Source organism: Acanthopagrus latus, chromosome 21 (genome assembly GCF_904848185.1).
Source record: "Acanthopagrus latus isolate v.2019 chromosome 21, fAcaLat1.1, whole genome shotgun sequence".
Lineage (NCBI taxonomy): Eukaryota > Metazoa > Chordata > Actinopteri > Spariformes > Sparidae > Acanthopagrus > Acanthopagrus latus.
This window is the reverse complement of record NC_051059.1, coordinates 18700856-18728837: the sequence shown is the minus strand read 5'-3', so window position 1 is coordinate 18728837 and position 27982 is coordinate 18700856. Positions and strand designations below refer to the sequence as shown.

General features: G+C 41.8%; 2 protein-coding genes and 1 long non-coding RNA gene across 6 annotated transcripts; 1 reads left to right on the top strand and 2 right to left on the bottom strand.

Moving 5' to 3' along the window:
- Window positions 1-437: 437 nt before the first annotated feature.
- On the bottom strand, window positions 438-3877 carry LOC119011580. Its single transcript, XR_005072223.1, has 3 exons — window positions 2922-3877; window positions 2495-2584; window positions 438-2348 (listed from the first exon to the last, which is right to left on the bottom strand). It is a non-coding gene; the product is annotated as an uncharacterized LOC119011580 (long non-coding RNA).
- Window positions 3878-11326: 7449 nt separating this feature from the next.
- On the bottom strand, window positions 11327-22907 carry ss18 (SS18 subunit of BAF chromatin remodeling complex). 4 transcript variants are annotated; one of them, XM_037083766.1, is made up of 11 exons: window positions 22713-22781; window positions 22141-22217; window positions 21942-22026; window positions 20655-20811; window positions 19235-19465; window positions 18910-19080; window positions 18515-18592; window positions 16416-16538; window positions 14208-14338; window positions 13728-13790; window positions 11327-12948 (listed from the first exon to the last, which is right to left on the bottom strand). In XM_037083766.1, exons 1-10 carry the CDS (start codon window positions 22779-22781, stop codon window positions 13773-13775), a joined length of 1140 nt encoding a protein of 379 aa, XP_036939661.1. In that variant the 3' UTR covers window positions 11327-12948; window positions 13728-13772. The 4 variants fall into 4 exon arrangements, with proteins under 4 accessions (XP_036939661.1, XP_036939660.1, XP_036939662.1 ...); XM_037083765.1 differs by lacking the exon at window positions 13728-13790; XM_037083767.1 differs by lacking the exons at window positions 13728-13790; window positions 22713-22781 and adding an exon at window positions 22526-22646.
- A 614-nt stretch (window positions 22908-23521) lies between these two features.
- On the top strand, window positions 23522-27314 carry psma8 (proteasome 20S subunit alpha 8). Its single transcript, XM_037083769.1, has 7 exons — window positions 23522-23742; window positions 25164-25290; window positions 25475-25599; window positions 25814-25936; window positions 26042-26161; window positions 26650-26712; window positions 26807-27314. The coding sequence occupies exons 1-7, from the start codon at window positions 23641-23643 to the stop codon at window positions 26900-26902; spliced, it is 756 nt and encodes a 251-aa protein (XP_036939664.1). The 5' UTR covers window positions 23522-23640; the 3' UTR covers window positions 26903-27314.
- Window positions 27315-27982: the final 668 nt, after the last annotated feature.

Genomic DNA, 27982 nt, shown 5'->3' with positions numbered 1-27982 from the left:
CTGTACTATAAATATTATCATTTTACATTTGTATGTTTTACAGCACAAATACATCATGTGTTTAGAAGCCAATTATATATTATGTGTAAAGAAGACGATTATGTTATTCACTAATAATGCTTAGGCTGCTTAGCTTTGTATCAAGATTTCTGCTAAAAAATGACCGTCTGCTCAGCGGTTTTATTTTTGGCCCTCCAAACTTTCTTATGAAGTTGGGATGCAGCCCCCCATGGGATCTCTGCAAGCCCATTTCCTATGTAAAGATGTTTATCTTCATGGCTTTTGCGAGAATGAGGAGATTAACCTCATAACAAGCAGACATCTTATAGTTGATCTGAGCATCATTAGTCCACATTAATAACCCATGGAAGTGCAAATAGCTTCTTTTTTTTATCATCTTAATTACATGACATCTGAGGTCTCAATCTAACGATGACTCTCTTTAGAGAGGAGGCGGGCTCTGTGACTTCGAGGTACTTGTTTTTGTGTGCACATCTGATAAAAAAAAAAATCCTGGTGCTAAAGGATGTGCATGTACGCACACACACACATACACACACACCAGCCATCTAAACTAAAAAGGATGCCATTGCCCATTAGAGAGATGGATTGACAGGAGTGCAGAATAAATCTTTGTGGCAGTGAGTCAGAAATATAAATAGAGCACCTAAGATAGATTTGTCTCTGGTGTTGATGAAGTTACCTTTGGGGGTAGAGCTCTATCTTTTTAGTAATGAGGACAACCGCAAACAGTTTGGTCTCCTAATGAGAAATGATAGTTTTGGAGGTGCCATACAAAAATACCGTAGGAAATGCACCTCACTTAAGCATTTTCTGCTCTGATCCTGAACAAAAAAATGCCAAAAGTAGGGATTCATTTATGAAAGAATCAGCCCCACCTGGTGGCTTTGATGTACATCATGCTCCTCTCGTATACACGAGGATGAAAAATGCTCTACATCAGTATCAGTAAACCGCAGCACTTCTGCATAATTGCAATATCTTCAATGAGAGATTTATTTCCAGCTGTCTTGGGCGGTTTGAAGATCCTCTGTCAGCTTGGGAGTGGCTTCACAAGACATTTATTTTCAGCCCCGAGTCCAAACGTTTAAGCACTGATAGGCGTTAATGCAACCAAAACTCTCGACAGGAAAAAAAATCTACCTTCAAAATGAAATGTCTTGTGAGTGCGTCTGCCGTTGATATCATCAGCAGCGCCTAATCTTTTTTTCGAGTGTCTGTAATCAAAACTTCCTCGCCGTAACAAAAAAAAAAGAAAAAAAACACACCATTAACAGCAGAATTATTTTAATTAGATCAATAAACGATGGTGAAATCAGGTAGGCAGGGGAGGGAATGAATGCCCTATTACCCATTTTTATCATCAAAGTGAGCGCTGTGCTAATTATGCTAGCAGCACCCAGTCAGAGCAAGCCCACCAGAGACTGATAACAGCGGACTGCCCAGGGTTACGGTGATTGCACACCGCAAGCTCCCTCCACGCCGTCTCATTGGACAGGTTCAGTTGCAGCAATTTGTGCAAAAAAAACAAAAAAAAAACCCAGGATGCATAACGATATAGAACAGCACTAAGAAGGTGTGGCATGCAATGTTTTTTTTGTTTTTTTTAACCCTGGTTTGAGAGCTGGCATCCCATTAGAGCTCTATTGCTAATCAATGTGAGGCATTATAGGTTGTATAAATCACACTCTGACACCTGCTGTATGGGTCGTTAACAGAGAACTCACCAGGGAGGAATAGACAGAGCAAACATGCAGACACACAGAACAGAAATGTCTGAAGCTCGGGACTGAGGCATTGATACCAAAACAACTATTACGGTGATCAAGGAGCTGATCGATGGAAAAGATTTGGGACAACTAAGCAGGGTCGTACTCTTAAACGACTACAGACACTTCTCAATTAGTAAAAGCAAATATTGGTTTGGCTTTTTTTTTTTTTGTCTTTTCGCCACTCTCTGTCTCACCGCTTTCTAATAATGCCGTGTAATCTAGGCTCAAATGATTATTTGCAATTTGCGGGTTACCAAACAAACCGCAGACCACCGGAGGTGTTTCTAAAATATTGGGAGGCGAGAAAAAAAAAAAAAAAAAAAGGTTCCTGTGAAAATCTTTTAATTGAGGATGTAGTTATTCTGCCCGAAAAGACATGCAGGGAAAGTGCACACGCAGGCATTTGTAACCTGAGTGTGTTACAGAGGGGGACCATCTGAAGACTCGCAGGCCCTTTGATGTCTTCTGAATACGGGCATAATGCATGTGTAATTAATAAGCCATTTGCATATGATGAACTAGGGCACTTAGTCAATGTTCTCGGGATACAAATACCTGAGGAAAACAATAACAACGGAGAACATTAAAAAAGGGGAGTCTACGCAAAAAAAGACAAATCTATGGCCCGCTTCGGATTAGAAATACATTAGCAGCTAATTATGTCCTAATTGCCAATATTTTAGCAGGTGTTTGTACTTAACCAGTGGTAATGCCCTCCTGGAACAAGCTCATCAGGGCTATTCTCAGGTGGATCTCTGCAGTCCTGGATGATTATGATGCGACAAGATGGACTTGTGGTCAAAAAAAAAAAAAGGGGAAAAAAGGAGGGTAGTAATGAGGCTGCTGAGGAGGACGACAACAACAACAAACACCCATGGTAATCATAATAATTTGAGTGTTAATGCCACTAATAATCTAAAGAGGAGAAGGAAACGATGGGGAGGAAGAGGAGAAACAGTGATTCGGTGCAATCCATAACAGAATACAAATGTAACCATGACAATTATGAACTCTCTTCCTGGTGCTGGGATATTAGTGCTGAGAGCACACAGTTCAAAGAGGAGTATTAATTTTTTGGCCAAATATTTTCAAAGCAATCAAAGACTCTGGGAGGTGGAATTCTCTTACCTAATCAAACAGCAAATGTAACCCAGCGCTTGATTAAATATTGAGCTTAGAAGTTTCAGGTATCTTTTTTCATCGGCCTGCTGGCATTTGGCAGCGAGGGAGCATCAAACTCCCATAAGTCCCCCAGAGTTGGTCCACTCTGCAAAAGTGCTGAGTCGGTGGATCAAACTGTAGAAATGCCACGGAGTGAGAGAAAATGAACCACAGGCATACATCAATTTGAGAGTCTCCCTTCACGTCTGACATATTAGTTCCAGATGAGTTATACAGTGGAAAGTAAACCTGGGTCATGCCTGTTGAATCACAGAATTATGACATGCTTTTGCACTGAAGTTATCCGCTTTAGTAATGGAATATAGAATAGAACAGAATAACGGAATTAATGATGACTGAATTCCATTTAATTGCTTTAGTTTCATGCTGCCTCAGCATGCTGGACACCTGAATATAACAAAGCAATTACTGAAGATCTAGTGTGCAGGAGTTAGTGGCCTCTAGTGGTGATGTTGAAGATTGCAATCAACTGAACACCCCTCACCTCACTTTTCTGAGCCACTGAAAACAAAAAACAAAACAAAAACCGAACACTAACTAAATGGCTAGTGTTCGGTTTGTGTTTGTTCCTTCATGGCTACTGTAGAATCTTCACAGTGACAACATGGTGGACTCTGTGGAAGAGGAACCACCACCTCTGTAGATTTAAAAGGCACATTTTAAGTTAACAAAAGCATGAGGATTTTTGGTTTCAATTGATCAATGAAAACATGATCAATATCTGTCAATAGATGCCCCTACATCCTACACACTGGACCTTTGAAGCTGTTATGATTATGATAATTAGTGCACTGCCCGTCGGTCGCATGTATTCCTATAGAAAAGAGGGAGGTTAAGTAGCTTTTTCATGGATGGCCAAATGAGGTTGTGTTTAATGATGGGACATCAGGGATACAATTGGCTGTTTTTGACTACTTTGGATTTTACCGTATTTCACCTTAAAAACTATTTACCTTGCCTTGTTTGGTGTCATTATTTTCAGCACAACCTCACATATGTGACTGTACAGTTATTTTTTCATTTTGACATACTATATTAACACTATGGACCAAAAATCACAAAATAACAATAAATCAGAGTAGGGAAAAGCTAGATTTTTTTACTGTGAAAACCACAGATATATTTAATGATCCAATTGCATTAGTTATAATGTATACTATTTACATTTAAATGCAGGCAATGCCCGCTCAGGGCTCCTCAGCTCATTCCTGCCTGTTCCACATTCAGCAGTCTCAAAAAACGACGACACTACATACTAAACACACTACACTAACCACCATATAACATACTAACTATACACTCTAAACACGCTATATGTCACAAATCTCTCAACTCTCAAAACTCGCCATCTCTGTTGCTGTCTATATCACACAACTTCCCCTGTTGCTCAGCAACCAAACTTGCTGCTTGCGGTCACTGTCGTTACAAAAGCCCGTTTTTATCGTTTCTTCCTGCACCAGACACAAAGCAAATGTGATGGCAATGTTCGCGAAAAAGCGTGGCAGACATTATTTACCCTAAGTCCGGTTCTGGACCTGCCGGTGCGTCCGTCGACTCGGGAGGTGGGCCGTGGGGTTGGGCTAGCGGCTAGCAGCTAGCTACACACGAACATCCACAGATTCCAATTCCACTTTGTGGAACGGGACCGAACCGCCGACTAAATCCCGGTCCAGCTCGCGCAGCCGCAGGTATAAATCCGCTTGTTTCTTAAGGTATGTCCTGGAGGTGAGCTCTGTAGTGATTGGCTCTGGTGCGCACGTGAGTGTGGTGGCTCCGGTGGACAATGCTGCGCAGAATTTGTAAAGGATTTATGAAATAATTTATTAACGGTATCATTGTAGCCCGAACAAATCCGACGTTGCACACCTTTGAACCAAGCAGCAGCCATGTTGATACTCTCAGGTCAGTCTCTGCAGAGATATTTGAGGAACACACACACATGCATACACACACACACACACACACACACACACACACAGTAAGTGTATTTGCATTCTGTATTTGTCTCTTATTGTAGTTCCTTTCATTGTTAGTGGCGGACTCTGCCATTCTCGTTCAGGTTTCAGAAAACTGTCATGCAGTGTCACTATCGCTGTGTCCCAATTCAGGGTCTACATCCTTCGAAGGCAAGTCCTTCGGAGAGACCTTGTTAACCATGTTAGCTGTGGTTAAATGGGACGGTCTAGCCTTTGAAGCATTTCCTGGTTGCATCACCAGATGTTTTACCTCATGTAAATATTTACGTTATGTCTTACGTCACGATTTCTGCCGCCCAGGCCCGCGAAAGTGTTAATCTATGCCACGCAATGTTGCCATTTTCTTTCTTTCTTACTTCTTTTTCGGTGTTCAAAGAATCTTGGGATACGTGAGGCCACGAAGGATAGTAGCGGTGCATCCTCCAAAAAGAGGGATAAGAAGGCCGCATTTGTGGACTGCATTTGGAGGAGCCTTCGGATTAGGACAGCCTTCACGTGAGGTAGGGACGTAATTGGCCTTCAAATGTGGCCTCCGAAGCATGCAGCCCCTGAATTGAGACACAGCAACTATCTTACTCACTGTTGGTGCATCAGCTGTGTTAAGTTACTCCAGTTGCACTCATAATGCTTCCCTCTGTCTTCCTCACATTAAAAGCATCCAACCATCGAAACATGGGGGTTGGCTTTCATTGTGAAGCGGTTACGGGAAGCATCACGTGTCACCTGCATGACAGTGGTTGTCACGAAACAAGAAGATTTGGTTGCACCCCAAACAGATAAAGAGAACAAATAACCACATCTGTCCCTCAAACCAACCAGGACTGACTTCTTAAGGATGTTAATATTGTTCTTGCCAACTCTGCTTTCTGACAAGTCAAACCATCTGCTGTGAAAGTGGCCAGTGTTGCATTTATATGTTTGATTGCACAGATTCACCCTGTATATACTGTCTCAGCTCACAGTTCATAAAGATGTAGATCTACGCTGAGGCCTCTGAGAGTTTTAAACCCACATCTCCTTGTGTGTTATTGAAACTACCCCAAACAATCCTACAGGTCCTTTGATATCTGCCTCTCAGTCTCACAAGTCTTAAATACCATTTTCCCAGTTCCCGACTCAATACCCAGTGTTGCATCAAATATCTATTCAACTTTTTTCCTCCATCATTTTTTTTTTTTTTCTTCTACTCCCCGCACTTACCATTGTATTGTTCGACCTTGAGTGAGATGCTGTCAGGCGCTTTTTAGAACATAAGCGTTGCAGTTTCCCATAATCCACTGGGAGCGTTGAGGTGAGAGCTGTGGCCCAGTAGCACTCTGAGTGGCTGGCAGCGGATCAAAAGCAAACGAGGTTCCTGAGCTCATTCCAATTATAACAGCACACACTATCAACTACAAATACAAACAGCACGTAAGTGATAGCGCTGGTGGCCTGGAGGACTGCTGCCAGAGAGCAGGCAGCATGCTAATCAGGATACCTCTTGCCATGGGCTATTTAGGGAATAGCCTCTTATCCCACCAATTCCCCATGCCTTAGCCAGGGAAACGAAAAGAGAAAAAGGGGAGTGAATTCCCCAAGCGCGCAATCCAAGGACAAAATATTAGAAAATGGATCTTTATCTTTGCTCTCGGCCAATATCCATATTAATTACAAAAAAAAAAAACACTGCATATGTGCTGAATAAAATATAAAGAGATTTGTCAAACACATACAGCTACAAATTATGACCACCCTCTGTAATTGTCTCTTCTTATGTTAATTTAATCATCAAACAAAAGTGAAGTAGTGCCGAAACATATTACTGTGATTTTCATCGTAAAGAATTCAATTTTCCTCGCGTTTCAAACACGGGCCTCTGCTGACTTCACTGAGCTGGCATCACACACTCCTACCCTATGGTATAACCTTTGCGAGAAAAAGCCGGATGTGAAAGAACAAGATCCTCAGTCATTTGCGCATCACTACACACTGTTTATTGCAATTAGTCTGATTATTCATAACAACATCTTCCCGAGCATCCCATTGTAGTCGGCCAATCCGGGGAAAGTGATTTATATCCGGTGGACTGTCATGGGGGAAGGAAGTGAGATGTTTTGGAGCAGTTCTGTGGCAACGCGAACGCTCCCCCGCTCGCATGGACAACCCCTCAGAGTTTGGCAACTCTCCAGAGCCATGCAGGGGCGGCGGAGTACAGCGGGAGCCTGAGTGAGAAGCACACATTGTGCACCGCAGGACCCCACCAGCCCCGGCCCGAAGGCACAACTCTCAAGGACATGGAGAACTGGGGCAGAGAACTTCCAGGCTTCCCACTGTTAGGGCAGGCTGAGAAAAAAAAAAAAAAAAAAAGAGGCAAAGTTTCCAAAGTGTCTCCGTCTGTGCGAGTGTGGCTGGTGAAATGCATTGTTAGAGAGAGATGCATGGGCTCTCCTCATCAGTAAACACTAATCACGCGAAGGTTTCAAAGCGTGGAAAAGCTCTCCGGGAGAGTGTGTGACATTTGAACACGGAGTGGAGGTGAAATGAAATTGGGGAAACTCTACTATTTGAATCACAATTTGTGTCAAAAGAAAAAGTGCAGGGGTCAAGCCGGCCCACGCGTCACAGAGGTGTGTTGGGGTTGGTTAAAAAGAGGGAACACCAATCAAAAAAGGTCTTTACTGCAGCTATGTCTGTTCACGTAGATGCACACAACTGTGTTTGTGTTTCTATCTCAGTGTATCCACTCTCTGATCTACTAGTCAAATATAATTACTGACTCGCATGACACCCCAGCAAGCGATACATTTAAATCGATGGCTCAAATAGTCCTGTGGTGCCATGGAAGGGAAGGCTAATTCTAGGTTTTGCAGACAAATAGAAATGTAATCCGAAAATGGAAATCACAGCTTACTGTTGCACCAAATCCAGGAATTCTTTATCACGCGAGATTTCAAATAAGGTGACTGCAGCGTGCTTTAGAGGAAATTTGCATTTGAAAATTCACAATTTCAGCACCGCTTCTGGATGTTTCTGCGAAATGCACCAAGATCGATGTATATTCTGGTATTTGATATAGAATCCTACAAAAGAGTCAAAGTCTTTGACACTGCTGGAACAGGCTTTGGAAGCAGCAACCCCTTTTCCCTCATTGTCCTTCCAGTCAGGAGTTCAGGTTTACCGCGGGTCAGCCCCCTCTCTCTCTACATCAGGGGGAAGGAACCACACTGATCTGAGATGGAGTACCCCCAACCAAACCTTACCGCATCGACCCATGCCACCATCCTGGGCCTCTAATGGAAGTCCCGGGCATCCAGACGCCTCCCCTGCTCCGACACGGACGTCAAGTAGCGCTCTACTCATCATTGGAAGCAGCAGGCCTCGCAGCCCTCCTTTTCTCTCCCTGGGACCGGCTTTTTGGGAACATTGCAGGCAGATGTGTCCAGATGAGCACGTTCTAATTTGTAGGCCCAGGTTAATGCTCCGCCAGAGGCCCCGGAGGATCAATAGCTTTATTTCCCTAAAACGCCGGCTTGGTGAGAACCAGCTCACGGGGTGCTTTTAATACCGCCACAGTTCCAGTGATGACTGGGCTGTATTGATTGTGCCCATGTGGAACTACGTGCGCCTTCTGGGGAAGGATCTATTTGTGTCACCCTGGGCTGGGATGGGGGCTCCACTGGAGGAGTAGAGAGCTCAGCCAATGGAGGATGCCAAAAACATCAAAACAGCCATGTTTACAGATTACCCAAAGGGAAAGCAAATTACAGCAATTATGCAGGCTGTGGGAATACTGATATCAGCATACCTGCTATTCCACCCAGAGACTACTTTTATGAGGCTAGAGCACATACAAAACAGCACACTCAATTTGATTTGATGGCTAAACCCTTCAACAAACGATGGGATTTAAACAAAGCAGCGCACATCTGACGCATGCAAAACAATGTCTTTCCAGGGGATCACCCTTGTTTGTGTATGTCAGGTCCAAAAAATCTTTTCCAGTTGTTTCGAAAGTAGATGTAATGGCTTGCTCAAATATCTGTGAGGCGAATATGGATCTGGCAGGCACAGCGATGAACATGTAATATTGAACATTGTCTCTACCTTAGCTTCTTTTTTTTTCCCAAACAATGGCAATTAATCATTCTTTGTAAACACTGCAAATTGCTTTACAGAAAAACTCATTTACCCTCGCAGCATTTATCTCATATATCAGTGCAGGGACAACATACAAGAGGAGCCTTATCCAAATCACGGGGCCTTTGTTTGCGGCTGTTGTGACATATTCATGACTCGGGCCATAATAGTCAGATTCCTGTTATATCCCCCAGGGAGAGCAGAGAGAATGGTGTCACATCCAATTACTGCGGCACACTGTAGAGGTAAATCAAAAACTCGTGCCATGAACCCTGGAATCCGAGGTGCACACGTACATGCACACGCATGCGCGAGAGGGAGCGAGTAAACAGCTATATCAACATTGATAGAGTATTGGAAAACACATTCTTTCTGGTAACTTGGAGGTCATGTATGGATTATGCAGGGAAATGGGATTGGCTGGAGGCTGTTGGCTGCTGTCTCCACAAAACATAAATTGACATACATTAGATCTTGGAGCAAGTGAGGCAGACGGCACTTGCTCGAGATTTAACAATTATGGATTTGTTCGCTGGCGTGCAAGAAATTGAAATTGCAGATGAGGGTGCTCTATTGGAGGAGGGAACAGCGGGGTCAGCAGGTTCACCCACACCTTTCCTCCCCGGCACCGATAAAGATGTGCTTCCGCCGAGTGAAATTAATGCCTTTGTCTTTTTCCTCCACAGTAGTCTTTGGGAGGGCCTGGTGGTTTGGTGGTTTGAGGCTATCTCAGCAGTGCATAGCCCAGTTTCACCCTGGAGCGGTGCAAAGCTCCTGCCCAATAAAACAGGCTGCCTCCCCAGGGCCCCTCCCTCAAGCCTCCAGTCAGCGCTTGTTTTTGCACCATTTATTTAGTGTGACACATCTCCAATTAAACTGTGGAGGCTGCTGCATTCCCCCCATAACTACCTCTTATACCTCCCCATAGACTTTCTGTCACACCGAGAGTGTGGGTATGAGAGAGTGAAAGGGAGAGTTAGTGGGAGAGAGACAGGGAGGGAAAGGGGGAGAGAGGCAGAGAGAGAGAGAGATCACATCTTGCCTGCCAGCTATGATCACAATGTCATTTTCCCCTCAGTGGTTAGGAGCCTCCTCCGAAAGGTGCCCTGAATTATAATTATCAAAATATTGAACAAGATAATCATCCTCTTAAATGACGCTGCCACTTTGCTATCTGCCTCGCCATCGCCGAACACGCATGGAGTGATGTTCTCCTGTAAGCTTCCTTGATAACTCATTTAGAACTACACAGCCAAAGACAGCCTTTGTGCACCAGTGCACTTTGTAATATTTGGTTGCACAAGTTAGCCATTAATAAACCACCACAGAAATTAATATACAAATTCCTCCACCGCCTCGCTTTTTAGTTACATGCCCATCACTTTAAATCCATGACCGTTTAAAGGAGATCTTTCATAGGAGGTAAGAGTCTCCTTGCCACCTCTTCATCCTCCCCCAACGGCCCCAGACACAGTCACAGGAGGAGTGACTTTGTCCGACCCCAATACCGTCTGCGAGAGCGCAGCTGAGGGCAGCAGCTGCCAGGGAGGACTGGTGGGGGAGCGCCCAAAACGCCATCTCTGCCAAGCGGAGGGGCCGGGGGGAGCCCCAGTGGCAGCTGGGAAGGGTGGGGCGGCCAGCTGTGGAGCAGCAGGATGGTGGGGTGACTAGGAGATGCCACTAAACCTGAGCGGGGTCTACACAAGTGCACACACACACACAAATTTTATACATAGGCGCACTTTTAAAAAGAAAAAGTTCCTTCTCTCCTGAAAGCACTTCAGCTGCTCTTCTTGCCCACATCCACACGCACAAACACACTCATCATCGGCACCAAGGCAGCCCAGGCAGTCGGTGGCCCTCTTAACACCAACGCCGCTCTCCCATCACGTGCTTCGGCCACACATCTGGTGTACCATCTGTATCACTCCCCCCAATGTGACAGGTAGTCCCTCTCCCTCTCTGGAGGGAGCAGAAGGGGAAAGAGGGACACGGAAGGTAATTTTGGGTGTAAATGTGCTCTGGACCTCTCTGGATGCATCTGGACAAAGCAGACATGCTGCTGAGCGGCGCGGGGTCATTATCAGTCGGAAACTGATTACCAGATAGGAGATGAAGACAAAACAATTATATCATACTGTCACATTATGACGGCACCAATAGGGCACATCTTGTTTATGTTGTTGCCAGGACGGACGCTAAGAGCTCATTAGTAAAAAAAAAAAAGGTCAAATGCTATAAATAACACAAGTCAAAAAATATATTAAAGATTCTTCCAATTTATTGTAATGTACAGTTATACATCGTCATGACACAAATGTGACCACTTGGATGGGGGTGCAGAATGCAAAATATTAAAACAGCCATATAAACAATATCCGAGGACAATAAACTCCTCTTCTTTATGCTGCTGTACATATGGGATCAATAAAGTACGCACCATAAAACAGATATCAAGCCAGTGATATGAAACTGCACAACCAGTCTTTACTGTGAAATTAAGGAATCCATGTCAGAACATTATTTTCACATCTTATGTTACATATTTGACAGTAACTTCATTATTCACACACAACACTATTTGAATGACATCAACTTAGACGTTTATTCAAAAAAAGGGGAAAAGGGGATTCCAGCATTGTCAAGACAAACAAAACAAAGTACTTGTCAGAAATACGTAATATACCGAGTTTGATCTTTCCCACTCACTAGTTTGCAGTCAATGGACAAGACTGAGGTGCTTGTATAGATGGGGGGAAAAAAAAAAAAAAAAGGGGGCTCCGGAGAGCATGAAAACTTACAACGTGCAGTGGCATCTGCTACATTTCACCACTTCGGGCACATGTGTCTGTAAGGTTATTATTATTATTCTGTCAGGTAAATGCAAAAATAAAAAAATAATACTCATGAGCCAAATTTGCTGTACATTTTTCATTGACTTAGATACACAGCTTAACAGAATACAGAGATCGTTTCATGTGTTTTCAGACAATTAACATTTTTCTAATTCCAGGTATGCGGTTAGTATTTGAAGTATTTCTGTTCATGTTGTTTCATTTTCTACGTTTACATAATTCATACAGTGTCCGTATCACTGAAGTAGCAGAACCATGTGAATAGTCATACGAGTCAACACCACAAAGAAATAATAAAAAAAAAAAAAAACAAAGAAAAACACGTGCTGGATGGGATCATCTTTAAAGATAATAATAAAAAAAAAACATTGACACATACACTTCATGAAATAAACAACACAGCTTTAGTACTAGTTTCCAATGTCTTATACAAAGTTAGCTTGATCTAAAAAGCATAAAATATATTTTTACATCATCACATACATCAAGACATGTACCATGGCCTAGCGGGAAGTTCGTCTGGTGCATCATTTCAGGCCCCCACACATTTCCCTACTGCTGGCATTATTGCTTCTTATGAACAAGGAGCTGAGGGATAGAGAAACAATGCACCACAGTAGATCGAAACTGTACATTTAAAGTCAACTCTGATATCCAAAAATTTTGTTAGTCTGTTTCACAATCTGCAATGCTAAAGGATAAGGCAGTTCCATTTTTTTAAGGCATTGCTGCTTTGAGACATACTGGACCAGAGGTTGAGTCATGGACTTTAACATTGTTAAGTCAACGTACATATTTAACAGAATACATTTTATAGGCAAAGATAAGAGCCCGAAGATGAGGGGAAACCTATCTTGTGTTTTTGGGTGTTGTACGTTCGTGTCTGAGAGAATCTCAATGAGCTACAACCATCATTAAAGTCTGCTTAGCAGCTGACCAGAGGTCAAAGCTCAGACAGAGACCAGGGCAGAGAGCTGTGTGGGTTGCTGTGACCATCTCTCATTGCTGGTAATTTCCATACTGGCCCTGTGGAGAGAAAATGTGACAGGCTCGTATTACTGACCTTCTCAAAAACGAGGAGTAAAAAGCTTATATTCACAAATCTCAATAGGGTGCAAACATCTGTGGTTTCAACCATATCCTACTGCAAACCATGATTTATGGCTGCATGTGCCGGTGTTGACCAGCAGGTGGCAGCATGGCCTCACAACTTGTGAGCTTCTAAATTCTCACTTCATACCTCAGGTTTCTGCAGCAGCATGGCTGAGGAGGTTTTTTTTTTTCCTCATTAATAAATAGTGGACAGTAGCTTCAAGTGAGACAAATTCAGTGCAAGAACAGTAGTTGATGCATTTCTAAACAGGGGTCGAAGTATGTGTTTGGCATCAATGGAAAATACATGGAAACAAATTTGGAAAACAAACTATGATTTCACATTCTGGTAAACATTTTAATTAGAATATATGAGCGTAATCATAAGCACAATAGTCATCCAAACCAGTGTTGTAAATTACAGAGATTAAAAGGACACAGCCAAGGCCCTAGGCTTTTGGCTGTCTCTCTGCAGACTAAGCATGCTGTGTTTCTGGACCTCATGACTTACAATTCGACCCCTGGTTAATAACAAAATAAAGAATACAAAAATAAAAAAGTAAAAAGAAAAAGGTTCAAGAAAGAAAAAGAGACAGATGGAAGGGGGAGATAAAGAATAAAAGAGAGACAGAAGAAAACAAAACAAATGCAAATTAAGGCTAGGTGGTCAAAAAGTCTAGATTGGACGTTGAGGTCTTCACAGCAACCATTACCTTTGCTTCTTACAGAGCTAGTCAGGGGTTCAAATCCCCGGGTCTTTATTTCCTCATGTGCCCCTGAATATTCAAAGATAAAGATATCAAAGTGTAGCTGTGGTCCCCACATAAGACCACAGGAAATACAGGGCAACAAATAGATCTCCCTTTAAACACTAGAGCAGTCTGCATCACGTTTAAGGAAGAGTCCTCTTTAAGCCCATATTTCACTGTATTGGCATACCATATAAACCAGGATATGCAAGTCAAATTAACAAGAGAAAGACAACAGTAACACATACACTCTGTTTTGGATTTGATTTAACCCCCAAATACGATGACAGCATGCATAACAGTCTACTCTTCAATGTTTACGTTCTAACTTCTGGTTTCTCTACACAAATATATAAATAGTCTGGCTTAAACACAATAAGGGACAAACTAAGACAAATATCTAAACTAGTCTTTGTGGCTGTCTGATGGTTTGGATATACTCACCTGGTCGTAGCCATAGGGCCGTTGCTGCTGGCCCTGTGGGGGTCCAGGTTGAGGAGGGCGATAGGCCCCATACTGCTGGCCCTGCCCCTGAGGATAGTTAGGATACTGTCCTGGGCCACTTTGAGAGGGACCTACGACAAAAACATTAAGAAGTCAGTTTATAATGATGCACGCTTGACAGAGTAAACTCTCTTCATAAAACCTCTTTGTGCGTGCTTTAGAAAATTATTGATAGATGAAAACACTTGTTTACTTTCATAGCGGAGTCAAAAAACATAAAAGTCATATTTAAGTAGATGGAATCAGAGTTATTACACTTTTTTCTCCTTAGTTTAAAAGAAAATAACAGATTAAATGGTTATGAAACAAGTTGGCAATTAATCTAATAGTCAACAGCTTATCATTGCAGGTCCACACCAAATAACACTCAACGCTGCATGATTAAAAGAGCAGAGCTTGTGCTTTTTTTCCTTCTTCTTTACTCAAAGTGCAGTCTTCAGTCTTATCACCTGCTTAGAGAAACATGAGACAATCGAAACTCAGGTTTGGACTCCAACAAAGCAACCCAGTGTGAAAATGGCCTAAAGTTTTGCTCATTAACCGTTTCCTACTTGTTACTCCGAGAACTCTAGGGACTCCCTGTTAGTTTACTATCACTAATGGGTTGCAATAAAAAAGCTGATGGATGACAAAGAGGATGGTGGATATGTCAGACCCATTTGTTTAGGCTGCCTCCACAACGCCTGACTCAGTAATGAATGAGAATGAGTGAGTCAAGTTGGAGCCGGGCGGTGGTTCCCTAATGCAACGAGACATCAAGGATTCTGTTGGTCTTCATTAGAGGAGCAGGCTTCATTAAAAAAAAAAAAAAAAACGGAGGAGAAAAAATAAAAATCACTTCATCAGCCCCCGTACACTGTAGCTGTCTATGCAGGTGCTGTGAAGGACCGAGCGAAGCTTGACTGGGGCTCAAGTCAAATGAGGCCCACGCAGCATCGTTAGGCGCTCATAATGCCTTATGCTGTTGAGCGTAACCTTGTGGGGGCCTGCGAGAGAAGGCATGCGTGCGTGCCAGATGGATCTCACCTCACAGCCTCTCCGCTAGCTCATTACTGACATGAGCTCTGGTTCAGATAGAGGCTGAGTGATGGAAAGTTTCGCTGAAAAATGGGATGAGGCAGAAAAAGACCAAAGAGCTGCAGGAGCTTAAATACTTACATTGCATGTGGAATCATTTATTCATTTTGGTTGAATTGCAATGTCACGTACTCATTGTGAATAACCTAAAGTTAGAAAATAAAGTACAGAACTAAGTGTCTTAACTTTAGGGACGGTTCACCGCAAAATGAAAAATACATGTTTTCCCTCTCACTCATAGTGCTTATTTAAATCCATCCAGAATGTTTTTGGTGTGAGTTGTGACATCCACCTTAGAGATGTCTGCCTTCTCTCAGACATAATTGAACGAGATGGTACTCGGTTTGTGGTGCTCAAAGCGTCAAAAGAACTCAAGTGAAACAGCAATTTGTTTTTCCAGAAATCATGACCTGGCTACAAAGGATAATCCACAGACCTTGTTTCTTTCTACCGCACTACACCAGTAAGCCGAATCACTGCGCAGGAGGACATGCGCGGGATGCAAATATTAATGGCATTAATGGTAACATCAGCTAGCATGGTTAGCTAGAAAATAGTTAGTTTGCATCTTGTCCTTTCACTTAACTTGAACCTATTCTTTAATATGTATGTTTACAGATTTAAGGATATCTTTGCTTCACTATTTATCAAAAATGCAGGAAGCAGAAAATGTTCAGCTGGCGGTCTACACACAGGGTTTGCCCAATGTCTGTACCCATCAGCCAAAGCACCTCTCACACACCCTCAGAACAGTGTGTCATATCAAACTGCAGCACCAGGAGAAATGCTAATGTGGTGCCAGCCACCACTACTGATTAAATTTCTCTTCCACCAAGCTCCAATCCCCCAACCATTCATTAAGGTGGTCCTTTAATTCCTTGCTCTTGATGATGTCTTGACATGCATCTGGCACAGTTACATTTCCAAGGGGCAGGAACCACCAGCTCACTCAGGAGGAATTATTCAACAGTCAAAAAAAAAAAAAAAAAAAAAAAAAAGGGTAGCTAAAGAGAGACGACAGTGCCTCCTACAGGAAAAATATGTGCCCCTGTTTGAAAGAAGATAACTCACCGTAAGCCTGCTGTTGTGGTGGGTAGCCCTGTTGGCCTGGGTACTGCTGTTGTGGCGGGTAGCCCTGCTGCTGGGGAGGGCCTTGCTGGTATGCTTCTTGCTGTTGGCCATACTGGGCATTACCTTCAGGGGGTAACAGCAGGCAATGTGAGCAACGTGTTGACAACTACAGCACAACAGCACAGCAGGCGGGTAGACATTAAATGAAGGACTTATTCTCCGCTATTAAGAAATCAATATTCCATTTGGATGTTGCTGTTAGGATGCAACACATTAGCCACTGAAAACATAACAGCGTTGTGTACAAAGTTTCCTTGTAAATGATACATAAAATAAATAGGTTCAAATAAGAGTTAAAGGATCAAGTGTCAAGTAATATATTTACTCTAGGCTGGATAATATGAGTGAATAGATATTCAATGTTTAGGTACTACTATGTACTGTTTAAAGCAATTCATATCTTTAGAAAAAGAAGGAACAAAAACAAAAAAACACAATACTATATGAAGTCAACACTGTTGTGACCACACATATTAAAGGAAGGTATAAAGATAGCAGTGTTGTGATGGATTCTCATAAAGCCGACCAATGCCTAGACCAGAATATAGTGGAGGCAAAGGCACTAACCACTATGACCTACATCAACTCAATATATGGAGATAACTTAGGTGATACTTTATGCTTGAAATTATATCAGTGTGATAATATGAAACTGATCATGCCATAAGTTCAGCATCTTGTTTTTTTATTCCTCAAAATATCAGAATTTTACTTGAAAAGGGGGAAAATGTGTTTGAAAGGTCAAAAGGAAAATAGTGTAGTCAGTAGAGAAAACAAAAACAAACAACAAATAAGTAAATGTTAATTGGACAAAGAAAGAGAAGGTGTTGTTTACAGTGAATCTAATCTTTCAGTGTTGCTGCTAATGCAATAACACCACCCCAGTATGAAGGAAATCTAACTAAAAGGCTGGCTGCCTTTGTTGAAACACGCAACTCACTCAACTGCAAAAGCAACGGGGGAATGACATTAACAATATCTTGCTGTCGTTCGAGAAGCAAACAAATGTTTGTAATGAAAGTTTGGTCCTAAGTTACAGAAGTAAACAGAACTGGATATTCAACCTCACGATAATCTGCCAACTTTCTGAGTGCTGCCGACAGATCTTAGAAGGCAGGAACTCTGTTGTGAAGTTTGTGTTTAAGTTGGAAATTCCACAAACATTCACTCCCAATCCATAGGCATCTTTCTATACACTGACAGTGAAATTGTGATTTTTTTTTTTTGCCTACGCGCATGGCACTCTCAAGGTGCACACATGAACTGTGCATGCCACACCTGTTCTCAAGCCTTTGTTCTGTTTGGCACTCTGTTTGATGTCACTTTGAGAAGTGTTGGCAGAATGTGACATCTGGCTACTAATTCCTGATCATGATTTAACTTGAAGGCATCCGAAATCTGCATTTCAGGTGACTCATAGGAGATTGTGGTATTAAATGTCCACTTACTTCTGTTTCTAAACATCATTTAAGCTCACTGACTAGTAGATCAGTGCCACATGAGCAATCCATAGAGTAATGTGCCAACTAGATGGCTTTGCTGACTGGGTGAATTCTTGGGTGGTATACCGTAAACAACGCAACTTGAGCTACCGGTAGCAGCACGGTGGATGAGGAGCTTGTGCTTAAGAACCATTTTAAATTCAATAATGTGTTTTAATGGCGCAAATGAATAAATTAATATAAAACTCTGGATCGGTAGGTGGAAGGGCATTTAGAAATTCAGATTGTGGATTGTTATTATGATTAAATAGATTCTGATATTATTTTTTTGGCCAGATTGTGCACCCTTAGTGCCAATTTATCCATGGATTTCAGCACCTTTAGGAATAGGCATGTGGATGTTTACTCAAAATTGGATTCCATTATTTACTTTGTTGCCTAAAGTCAATTTGATTTCCCAGAAAATAATGAAGAAACTGATTTTTGGTTTTTCTCACAGTCTCTTTGCATCATTTGTGTTTTAACACAACTCCTGGGTTTTAATTTTTTTTTTGTTTTTGTTGATTTTTCTCCAAGTGCCTGGAGGGTTTCTCCTACCTTCTGAGGCTCCCTGTCCTGCGTGACTGTACTGGTCCCCATAGTAGTCTTCCTGCCCTGGGTACTGCTGAGGGGGTCCTACATACACATACACACAACATACACACAAGTAGATTCAAGGTGTTGTTGGATCGGTTTGTGAGGGGAAGAGTAGAGAGGATGGATTCCTTGCCGCTAGTTCTTGTTAGAAAGCGTTCTTTTGGTCACTTGACTAATTTTATGATTGGAGGCTTTAGGTTACATGTTTAGTCATCAACATGTCTGTGATCTAGAGAGGTGGAGATAGAGGAAATTGAAAAGGAACAAGAGTAAGAAATGCAGGACGGTGGGTTAGGGAGAAGAAAGACCAACACTCACAACTTGCACACTCGACAGACACACTCTGAGGGGTATACCTTGCTGGGGGGGTCTGTAAGGCGGCATTGGCCTCTGCCCCATCACATGGTTCCCTTGGTTGACCTGACCCATCATTCCCATCGGGTTCTGCTGCCCCTGGTAGTGCTGTGCGGCTCCACCAGGAGGCATGTTATACTGCTGGGAAGGCGGCTGCTGGTGCATCATAGGGCCTGTTGTGATAAGGCGTTAACTCTCACGTTGTGGTAGAAATCCTTTGCACGTACTACTTGGCTTATCAAGATGCAAGAACATGATGTGTAGCTGGTGATAAAGCACTGGATAAACAACACAACCGAGTGGAAACTAGCAAAAGAGTTGTTTTACCTTGATTGGGCTGCATGTTCATGTTTGGCCGAGGCCCATAGTTTCCCATGGGCTGGCCCTGGGTCATGTTCATTTGGCTCTGAGCTGGCATGCCCTGGGAAGAAGGGACGGTGTGATTGTAACCACCCATCGAGCCATGGCTGCTGGGGGGCATATTCATAGAGCCACTGGGCATGTTCGGGGGCTGGTTGGGGCCTGGACCGGGACCTTGCATGGGCATGTGATTAGGCCCTGGAAAACAACAGCAGAGATGATTCACGACTCACTTTGAAAAACAGCATAAATATTTAGCACACATACTCTGTGAACAACAGTTATCTGAGCTGTGTTTCCATAAAAAGCAAATGACATTGGATAAATAAAATGACCTTAATGATTGTAGACAGATTTCTCTTATAAAAGGAGCAAGTAAAACTCCTTTGTGTACCACATTATAAAGAAGGCTCTATCCGAGTACACCTCTTACCCCTACCACTTGGCTGTATGTTGCGTGCGTTCAATCCTTGGGGCAGGGTGTCCTGATTCTTGTTGGGATAGAGGTGCGGGGCGAAGTGTTATGGCTACATGGCCCTCCAAATGGAGGTTTTTCAGAGGCACACTTGAAACAGATGGTTTTGAGAATTCTCTGTCGTTTCAATGTATGATGGTACTTTTTTTTATAACAACCATAAAACCATCGCTACTAGTCAACATATGTCTCGGTAGCTAACTAGCAAACATCACGTTGTTCAAGATGATTTGTGTGCTGTAGTAGACAAATTTCAACGTGGCATTCGTTGCTGCACTTGGTTATCGGGATACTGATGATGAATGAGGGTCTTGAAGGGTTGTCCCATTTCTTGACACTCTAAACTGCCCACTGCTGACTCTCCAGTCAGCTCAATGACTGACATATTCAGTCTTTCAGAAGTGACCACAGAGCATTAAAGTGAAGGTCAACTTTTATGTAGGCCCTTAATACTAGCGAAATGCATATTCCCTGTTATAAACTTTCAACTGAAATCCATAAGATGTTACAGTTGTGAGCACTGCCATGCCAGAAAAAAAGCAACTCCACAGTGGCAACATTTTCTATCTTTCTGTAACTATGCCATCAACATTTGTGCGGTGCAGTAATCAGTGCTCTCAAATTATGTTGCAGTTTTTTGTTTTGATTTTAAATGATCAATTTCATTTGCAAACAAAGCTCACACTGAAGCAAACCATGATATGAAAGGATAACTATAATCAGAGTACAAGTCCAAGACCACCACCAGAGCTGGCAAATGGGTGACATCATCCTTCAGCAGAGCGACCTCCTTCACAGTTCTGTGGTGTTGCTAGGCAACCCAAGTGAGACAGGGACTGAGGGAGAAGAAGGGAAACGAATAGAGAGAAAGACGAGGGAGGGAAGTTGGGTGGTGATGATGGGGTCACTTACCAGGCATCTGTCCATTCATCTGGTTCTGCATGTGTGGGGCTGGAGGGCCACCACTGACCATACCCTCCGAGGGCATGTTGTGACCGTGAGGAGGCTGAGGGGGGGGTCCACTTTGGTTCATACCACCAGGGCCCATGGGCATGTTTTGAGTGGGCGGCTGCAGGCGCACAACATCGACACAAAAACACACATCAGCTGGCTTGAAACACACTGTAGCCTGAGCCACTCAAAGAAAAAAAGACAATCAAGACAAAAGCAGATCAAAGCCATGATATCTGAATGTTTTAACAAAGTACTTCTTTGATGTACGTTAATCAATACATTTTAAGTAATACTGTACATCTGAAAACTGAAAAACAATACACCTACAGTACAATTCATGAGCACCTAATCACTGAATAGACCATCACAGTCACATCTAGGGATCATCAATAACGTCAAGAGGTGTTGATGAGTATGATTTGATTTGAGAGCACAAAAACAATAACTTGCACAGAATATTTTACACAATTAATTAACATTAAATTCAATCTACTGCATCATTACTTATGATTGGATGCATTCTACAAACAATCGGCTTTTTTATGGCCAACTAACCACCTCTTACAAACTTGAGTGCACAGAAAAGTTCATAATGTTGGTGCATCGATAAAGGGCAATAGGTGACAATAGGCGTACACTAGTGCATTTGTATTCAAGATCCGGGGTATTGCAACTGATATTACTGCAGCAGAAGCAGCGATATCAACACTCATCACCCCTTATATGGGTCAAGGTAAAATAAATAAACAAACAAACAAACAAACAAACAAACAAACTGGCAACCTTGGTGACATCACTGGAGTGAAATTTCCAGACTGTGAAAAGCTCCCTTGGCAATGACAAACAAACAAACAACAACTGCTGTACACAAAAGCTAGAGTATTACCCCTTTGTGACAAGCAATCTAAATTTAAACCATCAAAAAGAGAAAGAAATAAAACAGGAAATTTTACACCACCTGTTAAGTATTAAATATTGTGTAATGTGGGCTATTATACATTGGAAATGACATATGTCAGACAATTTGTGTGTAACATCACTGTTTATGAGTCCAAGCAATATTGCAATGATATCTTTGTCCTGAACCCTGTTTTTTTCCTTTATGTGTGTCTGAGGTTTTGTTTCAAATGATCTACATGAACCAGAGACCAAGAGATGTGTTCTGGACATGAGTTTATACAACACAACTTATGAGGCAGACACTGTTAGTCACAATCAAAACAGGCAGCAAGCATCAGTACTCACTGCAGGGAGGAGAGACTGCATGTTCTGGTTGGAGTCTGCTATCGTCGCCAAGTAGACTAAATTTCTGTGCAGCATTTGTTGATACCTGGGCAGATGGGGAGTCAATCAGTCACAGGTTTTGAGTTAATGTGAATTTTAAAAAAGAAAAAAAAAACAAAACACAGTAACGCACACACGGGTGGTGTTCTTCATGACTTACTGTGAACATTCTGCTGTTTTTCCTTTACTCTGAAAATCCATTATACACTGGATCAGCTGGTTGTTTTCGTCAAGTAGCTGCAAAAGTAAATGCAGAGATTCACATCACATGATTATACTGTGCGTTATAACACGACATTTAACAAATAATTGACGCAGAGTGGTTTGTTTTGTTTTTTTTCTTTGTTTGCTAGCGGTTATTGCGCCCTAATTTGAAAACAAAGAGGAGGACGGGGGGCGTTTTTTTTTTTTCTTAAATGTGAGTGTGCGTTTCTAGCTAACAAAAGACGCGTCTCGCTAGCTAGCTGTCCCTAGCTAACAAAAACGGCAGGCCTAAATTCATATCAAGTACAATTATATGTTCGTTCGGTAAATCGACCCAATACCCGTCGTCTACACATGGCGCCCGGGCTCCGGAGAGGTTCATATTCACCGCGCTTTGACCCTGCAAAATTGTTCTCGATCTATTCACAGCGAGACTTGGATGGGCACTGCTACATCGATTAGCTCAAAGGCTAGCAGCGCCTGGTGCCACAGCCTCCATTCTGAGACGCGCTAAAAAAGATGAATTACCTTTTGTATTCCAGCGGGTGTTATATCACCCTTCCCACGCTGCCTGTGAGGTGCAAACGCCACCGACATGGTGATACTCTATGAAATTGGCGTGAACTAGAGCATAAATGTCAAAAGTAGCCAACACACTTAACAAATCGGTAGAACTCAGATCAAGCAGTTCAGAATAGGATGCAATTTTGAAATGCAGTGGTCCGTTTTGGGGGGGATGTGGCACGTTTGAAATCATAATGGATGAGTAAGGTTTATTTCAATTACACGGGAATGCGTGGTGTTCAAAATCATCAAGAATTAAATACAGTGTTTTAACGCACATATTTATGTAAGTGTAAACACTCCTATTTTGGCATAATCGAATAGCAATTTCACCTCTGTTTCGTATATTGGAACAGTCGGGATTTAGTCCTAAAGGCCACGGGAAATGGACCGCTCAACAAAAAGGGGGAGACGCAGTCAGATGGAGCCTGAATATATTTAAAAAACGCATTAATCATTATAACAACACTGGCAGTTTCAAGCAATAGTACATAATGACAATATTCAATTCTCCTATTCTTCAGTTTTAAATTATGTGATCCACATTGCACCACCATTCCCAAATTAGATAACGATAATCAAGATAACTGAAATTATTGAATGGTATTTAGATTACAAATATCAACTTCGACACTTTTCTGTGTTGCTGCATTTACGGTAAAACATAGCAATGCACTTGCACAATTCAAATAATGAGCACTCTAGTCCAATTTTAATTTAAATTTCCCTCTGACGGACCCTCGTTTTGGTATCGCCCAGGTTCAGAGGTCATGCGCAGGCGCTGTTTTCAACACACGGCAACTTCCATACTGCGCTGATACATGCTAACTAGCTGAATCATTTGCTTGAAGTCTCCCTTACTTTCCTGTGATTCTACTTGTATTGGGGTGCAATGGCGGCACGATATGACAGAGCTATTACTGTCTTCTCTCCCGATGGTCATCTCTTTCAAGTGGAGTATGCACAAGAAGCTGTAAAGAAGGGTTCCACAGCGGTAAGTCCTACAATGAAACTAATGCTTATGCTAACGTTAGCAAACGCCAGTTAGCCAGCCAGCTAACTTAAGCTAGCTAGCGACTAGCAGGAGCTGTTTTTGCACCATATTTAGCAAATTATGGTATAGAAAACAATCTGTTACGCTCAGTTGTTGTGAAAGTCTTATCTTTCACATGTACACAATACATAATAATAGTTACTGGACATGTAAAGAGAGAATTATCAGCATCCATATTGTCGCTGTGTCACTCTCACAGTAGTTTCAGTTTCAATGTGATAATGCCAACGAACACTACTTTACAGACACAATATTTGATTTTTGGCGATCAGCAAATTGATATTGCTCTGCATGACTATTCCAATTTATTTTCAAGCCGGCACAATTCCATTTAATTCCACTGTAGGCCTGTTTACTAAGTTTACATTGTTCTAATTGTCATTAAACATGATGCAGTTGCACCTACCCCAGTTACAGATAACTTTTGTAGTACTCAATGAAAAATGGTAGCTTTTTTTTTAAGTCTGAGAATTATCCTTTGGAAATAATCTGAATAATGGTAGACCAGCTTTGTTTATGAAACCTACATGTATGTCTCTGAGCAGACTGTAAAAGTAACAGTGCACAATGTGCATCTCAACGATCAAAATACCCCCCTCTTGAATTTCAAATGGTCGTTTGTACAGTGCACTATAGAGGGTGGTTGGGTTCCTGACATAAGTTCTGAAAGTTTTCATTTTGAGTTGTGTGGACATATATCTCAGGAATTCAGATCGACTCACGATGGTAAAAATTACCTGTTCTTGGGCTGCTCCCTGAAAGGTGATGATTCAAGTCATCAACCCAGAAGCCCCAGGACGACTTAAATTTTGTCAGTAAAACTGTTTTTAGATGCAAAATTGTACATAGAACAAACAGAGACTCAGAAAGACCACAAAGCACAACACAGTGGCGGAAGCAGAAAAGATAATGGAAACAGCAGGCAGTGTGAGGCAGGGCTCTGGACTTAAGTCTGGTGGTTGCTCTGCCACATTATACTCCGGTCACGACTGTCAGTGAAGTTAGTTGAACCACTTTTGAACCAGACGGCAGGAAGACATCCTCCTTTATTGCTGTCCACTGTGATCAACTCTATGGCTGACAGTGTTACCAGCGGCCTAGAAGGGGAGACGCTTCCTTGAGTTGGATGTACACTTTTATTTCCTCCGTGTAGAAAACTGATACTTTCACATCACAGGTGATAAATAAAGGCGTGAAAACTTGAGTCTTACAGGTACTGACCTTTACACCAAAATGGTCCCAGTCTGTTCAGTCACCTGATGTAAGATTCTGTATGTGTACTCAATACTATTAAATATGTAATACAACAATTGTCAATGTTGCTAATGTTAATAAATTAATTAAATATTTTTTCTGTACAGGTTGGAATCAGAGGAAAGGACATTGTTGTCCTCGGTGTTGAGAAGAAATCTGTCGCAAAGTTGCAGGAGGAGAGGACCGTCCGTAAGATATGTGCTCTGGATGAGCATGTCTGCATGGCATTTGCAGGTACCTCCATGAAGCAAAACTTTTTCAATAACTGAATTATACATGTATAATGGCATAGCGGGCCAAGATCACTTGTCACTGGCACTGTTTCATTGCAGATATCTGTAATATACGAGGCCTTTGTCATGTGTCTTATTTTACCTGTATGTCACAAAGCCTCTTCACCTCCTAAAATGTTTTCCAGGTCTGACAGCAGATGCTCGTATTGTGATAAATAGAGCTCGGGTTGAGTGCCAGAGCCACAGGCTAACTGTTGAGGACCCAGTCACAGTGGAGTACATCACACGCTACATAGCGACACTGAAACAGGTACTTAACTTTAACATTCATTGATTGTTTGTTGTTCATTTACTGAGAGGTGTCTGCAAGATTTCATGTTTAGACAGGAACATAAAATAGTGTATGGGTCAGTTTTCGTGGACCTGTGATGGTTTGCGTAAAATGAAATTCTAAACTGTTGTACTTCTAAGAAAGATTTGTGAGAATGACCAGTCACATCAATCTATATATGTAATTTTTGTAGCGCTACACTCAGAGCAACGGCCGCAGGCCATTTGGCATCTCTGCATTAATTGTTGGCTTTGACTACGATGGGACTCCCAGGCTGTATCAGACAGACCCATCAGGAACCTACCACGCCTGGAAGGTCAGTGAGTTGCCTCTTTGTATGTGATTTTGGTCCTGTCACATTTGCACCCCTGTGTATTGATCTAATAATTACATTCTGTGTCATTCTTGCAAAAAAAATCAGGCAAATGCAATTGGCCGTAGTGCAAAAACTGTGAGGGAGTTCCTGGAGAAGAATTACACAGATGAAGCCATTGCTGGAGACAATGAGGCAATCAAGTTGGCTATCAAAGCTCTGCTTGAGGTAAGGTCACATTTAGTCTTTGCATTAACCCATTTGAATTAACACACTTTGTCAATGGCTATAAATATTGAGATTGGGTGATTACTGAACTGCTTCACAATAGGATTATCCTAGTGCCTTGCAAATGTTTTTTTCAAAATGCAAAAACTATGGTGAGAATAAAATCACACGAGATCCAAATCACCGGATGTGAACCATAAGTTGATCTGCCAAAATGTAGGTTTTCCTGCACCATATTGCTTGTGTTCAGGCAAACGCAGGAGAACATTTAGAAAACAAACAAAGTTAAACAGAAATTTCATCTTATGTGTGTATTTTTGCTAAATGAGTCTCAGTAATCATTAATCAAGGATTGTTTAGTTGCATTAAAATACTTATTCCAAAACTGTCTCACGGCTTCTCAACATGAATGTCAGGCAGAAGCTGCAGTAGTTAAAATATGCAGATTTTTTGGGATATGTCACTTCAAGTATTTTCTTTTGTTACAGGTTGTCCAGTCAGGAGGGAAAAACATTGAACTTGCTGTTATCAGACGGAATCAGCCACTGAAGGTGATGTGCTGCAGATTACGTTTGGCTTTTGTGTAATTTTTTTAACAGTTCTCTTTGAAGGCTAATTTCTTTTTCTTTTTTTTGCTATTTTCAGATTTTGGAATCCAAGGAAATTGAGACCCTCGTGGCTGAGATTGAGAAGGAAAAAGAGGAAGAGGCAGAGAAGAAGAAGCAGAAAAAGTCCACTTGAAGCAGTTAACCAAGTTTTTTTCATTATTGCACTTGGATGAAAATAGCAGATTTGGGTTGCAAATATTAGACCTTGATGGGTTTACTCGTTTATTCCATTGTAAAGAGCTAAATCTTAACTTGAGATCTTTTGATCTGTTCACATGTTTTGAACACGTTTCTGACTTGTACTTTACCATTTACACACAATATCTAGTCCTTACAGTTCCAGCTATTGAGTTGACTGATGTTTAAAACCAGACACACACAGATCTCAAGTTGAGGTTTAGATCTTAAACTTGACCTGCAGGATGTTTTTATATCATTTACCAAACAGCTCTGATGGTGATGAATCTCAAATGTTGTAATAAACCAATGGCAGTCAAACACATAATGAGGCAAAATACTCAATAAAAGCTCACTTGTTTGTAACGTGTTTGTTCTTTATAAACTTGGTTTAAACACACAGTATGTAATTTTCCTCCTTTCCGTAACGTATCATCTGGTGTTTCCCTCAAGGTTAACGACCGACAATCAAAAGCAAACCAGCATTCCCTTGATCAGAATTACGATTTCTCCGGGTTTGTACATCATTAGAAACATTTAGGATGTAAGTACACAGCCCAAGAAAATACAGTACAAAGGTCTCGTTGTTTTTTCTTACAGATTTTAATGCAAAAATGTAATATTGTCTTTACTGGATATCTTAAAAATGAGAGTAGAGAGATGTACAAGAACAGCAGAGCAATGGCTTCCTACCTGTTTTTTTTTTCTTTATTGATTATGCTACTGCAAAGCAAGTACTGCGATAAAGATAACTACAGTTTAAAACGCCACCGGCGGCAGTATAGTGTGTGTGTGTGTGTGTGTGTGTGTGTGGCTATAAAGAGCAATGGTTTTTCATTTATCAGCATTCTGTCGCACAGACCTGGAATTAGAGGAGAGGAGAAAAAAAAAGGTATCTTCGATTGCTTTATAAAGTGCTCACCTCTCCCTCAGTCATTTAAAACAAATTAGTGATGAGTGAATGAAGTGTCTAATGGTGGCCCGGCGAGACCCCCTTTTTGCCTCTTCTTTTTTTATTTCACCCCAAATTCGCTTA

Coding starts and splice junctions, on each gene's coding strand:
- psma8 (XM_037083769.1), top strand. CDS start 23,641: ATGGCGGCACGATATGACAGAGCTATTACTGTCTTCTCTCCCGATGGT. Junction 23,743..25,163: donor TAAAGAAGGGTTCCACAGCG/GTAAGTCCTACA, acceptor TTTTCTGTACAG/GTTGGAATCAGAGGAAAGGA. Junction 26,162..26,649: donor CTATCAAAGCTCTGCTTGAG/GTAAGGTCACAT, acceptor CTTTTGTTACAG/GTTGTCCAGTCAGGAGGGAA.
- ss18 (XM_037083765.1), bottom strand. CDS start 22,781: ATGTCGGTGGCGTTTGCACCTCACAGGCAGCGTGGGAAGGGTGATATA. Junction 22,027..22,140: donor AAAACAGCAGAATGTTCACA/GTAAGTCATGAA, acceptor CCATCTGCCCAG/GTATCAACAAATGCTGCACA. Junction 20,812..21,941: donor TGCAGTCTCTCCTCCCTGCA/GTGAGTACTGAT, acceptor GTGCGCCTGCAG/CCGCCCACTCAAAACATGCC.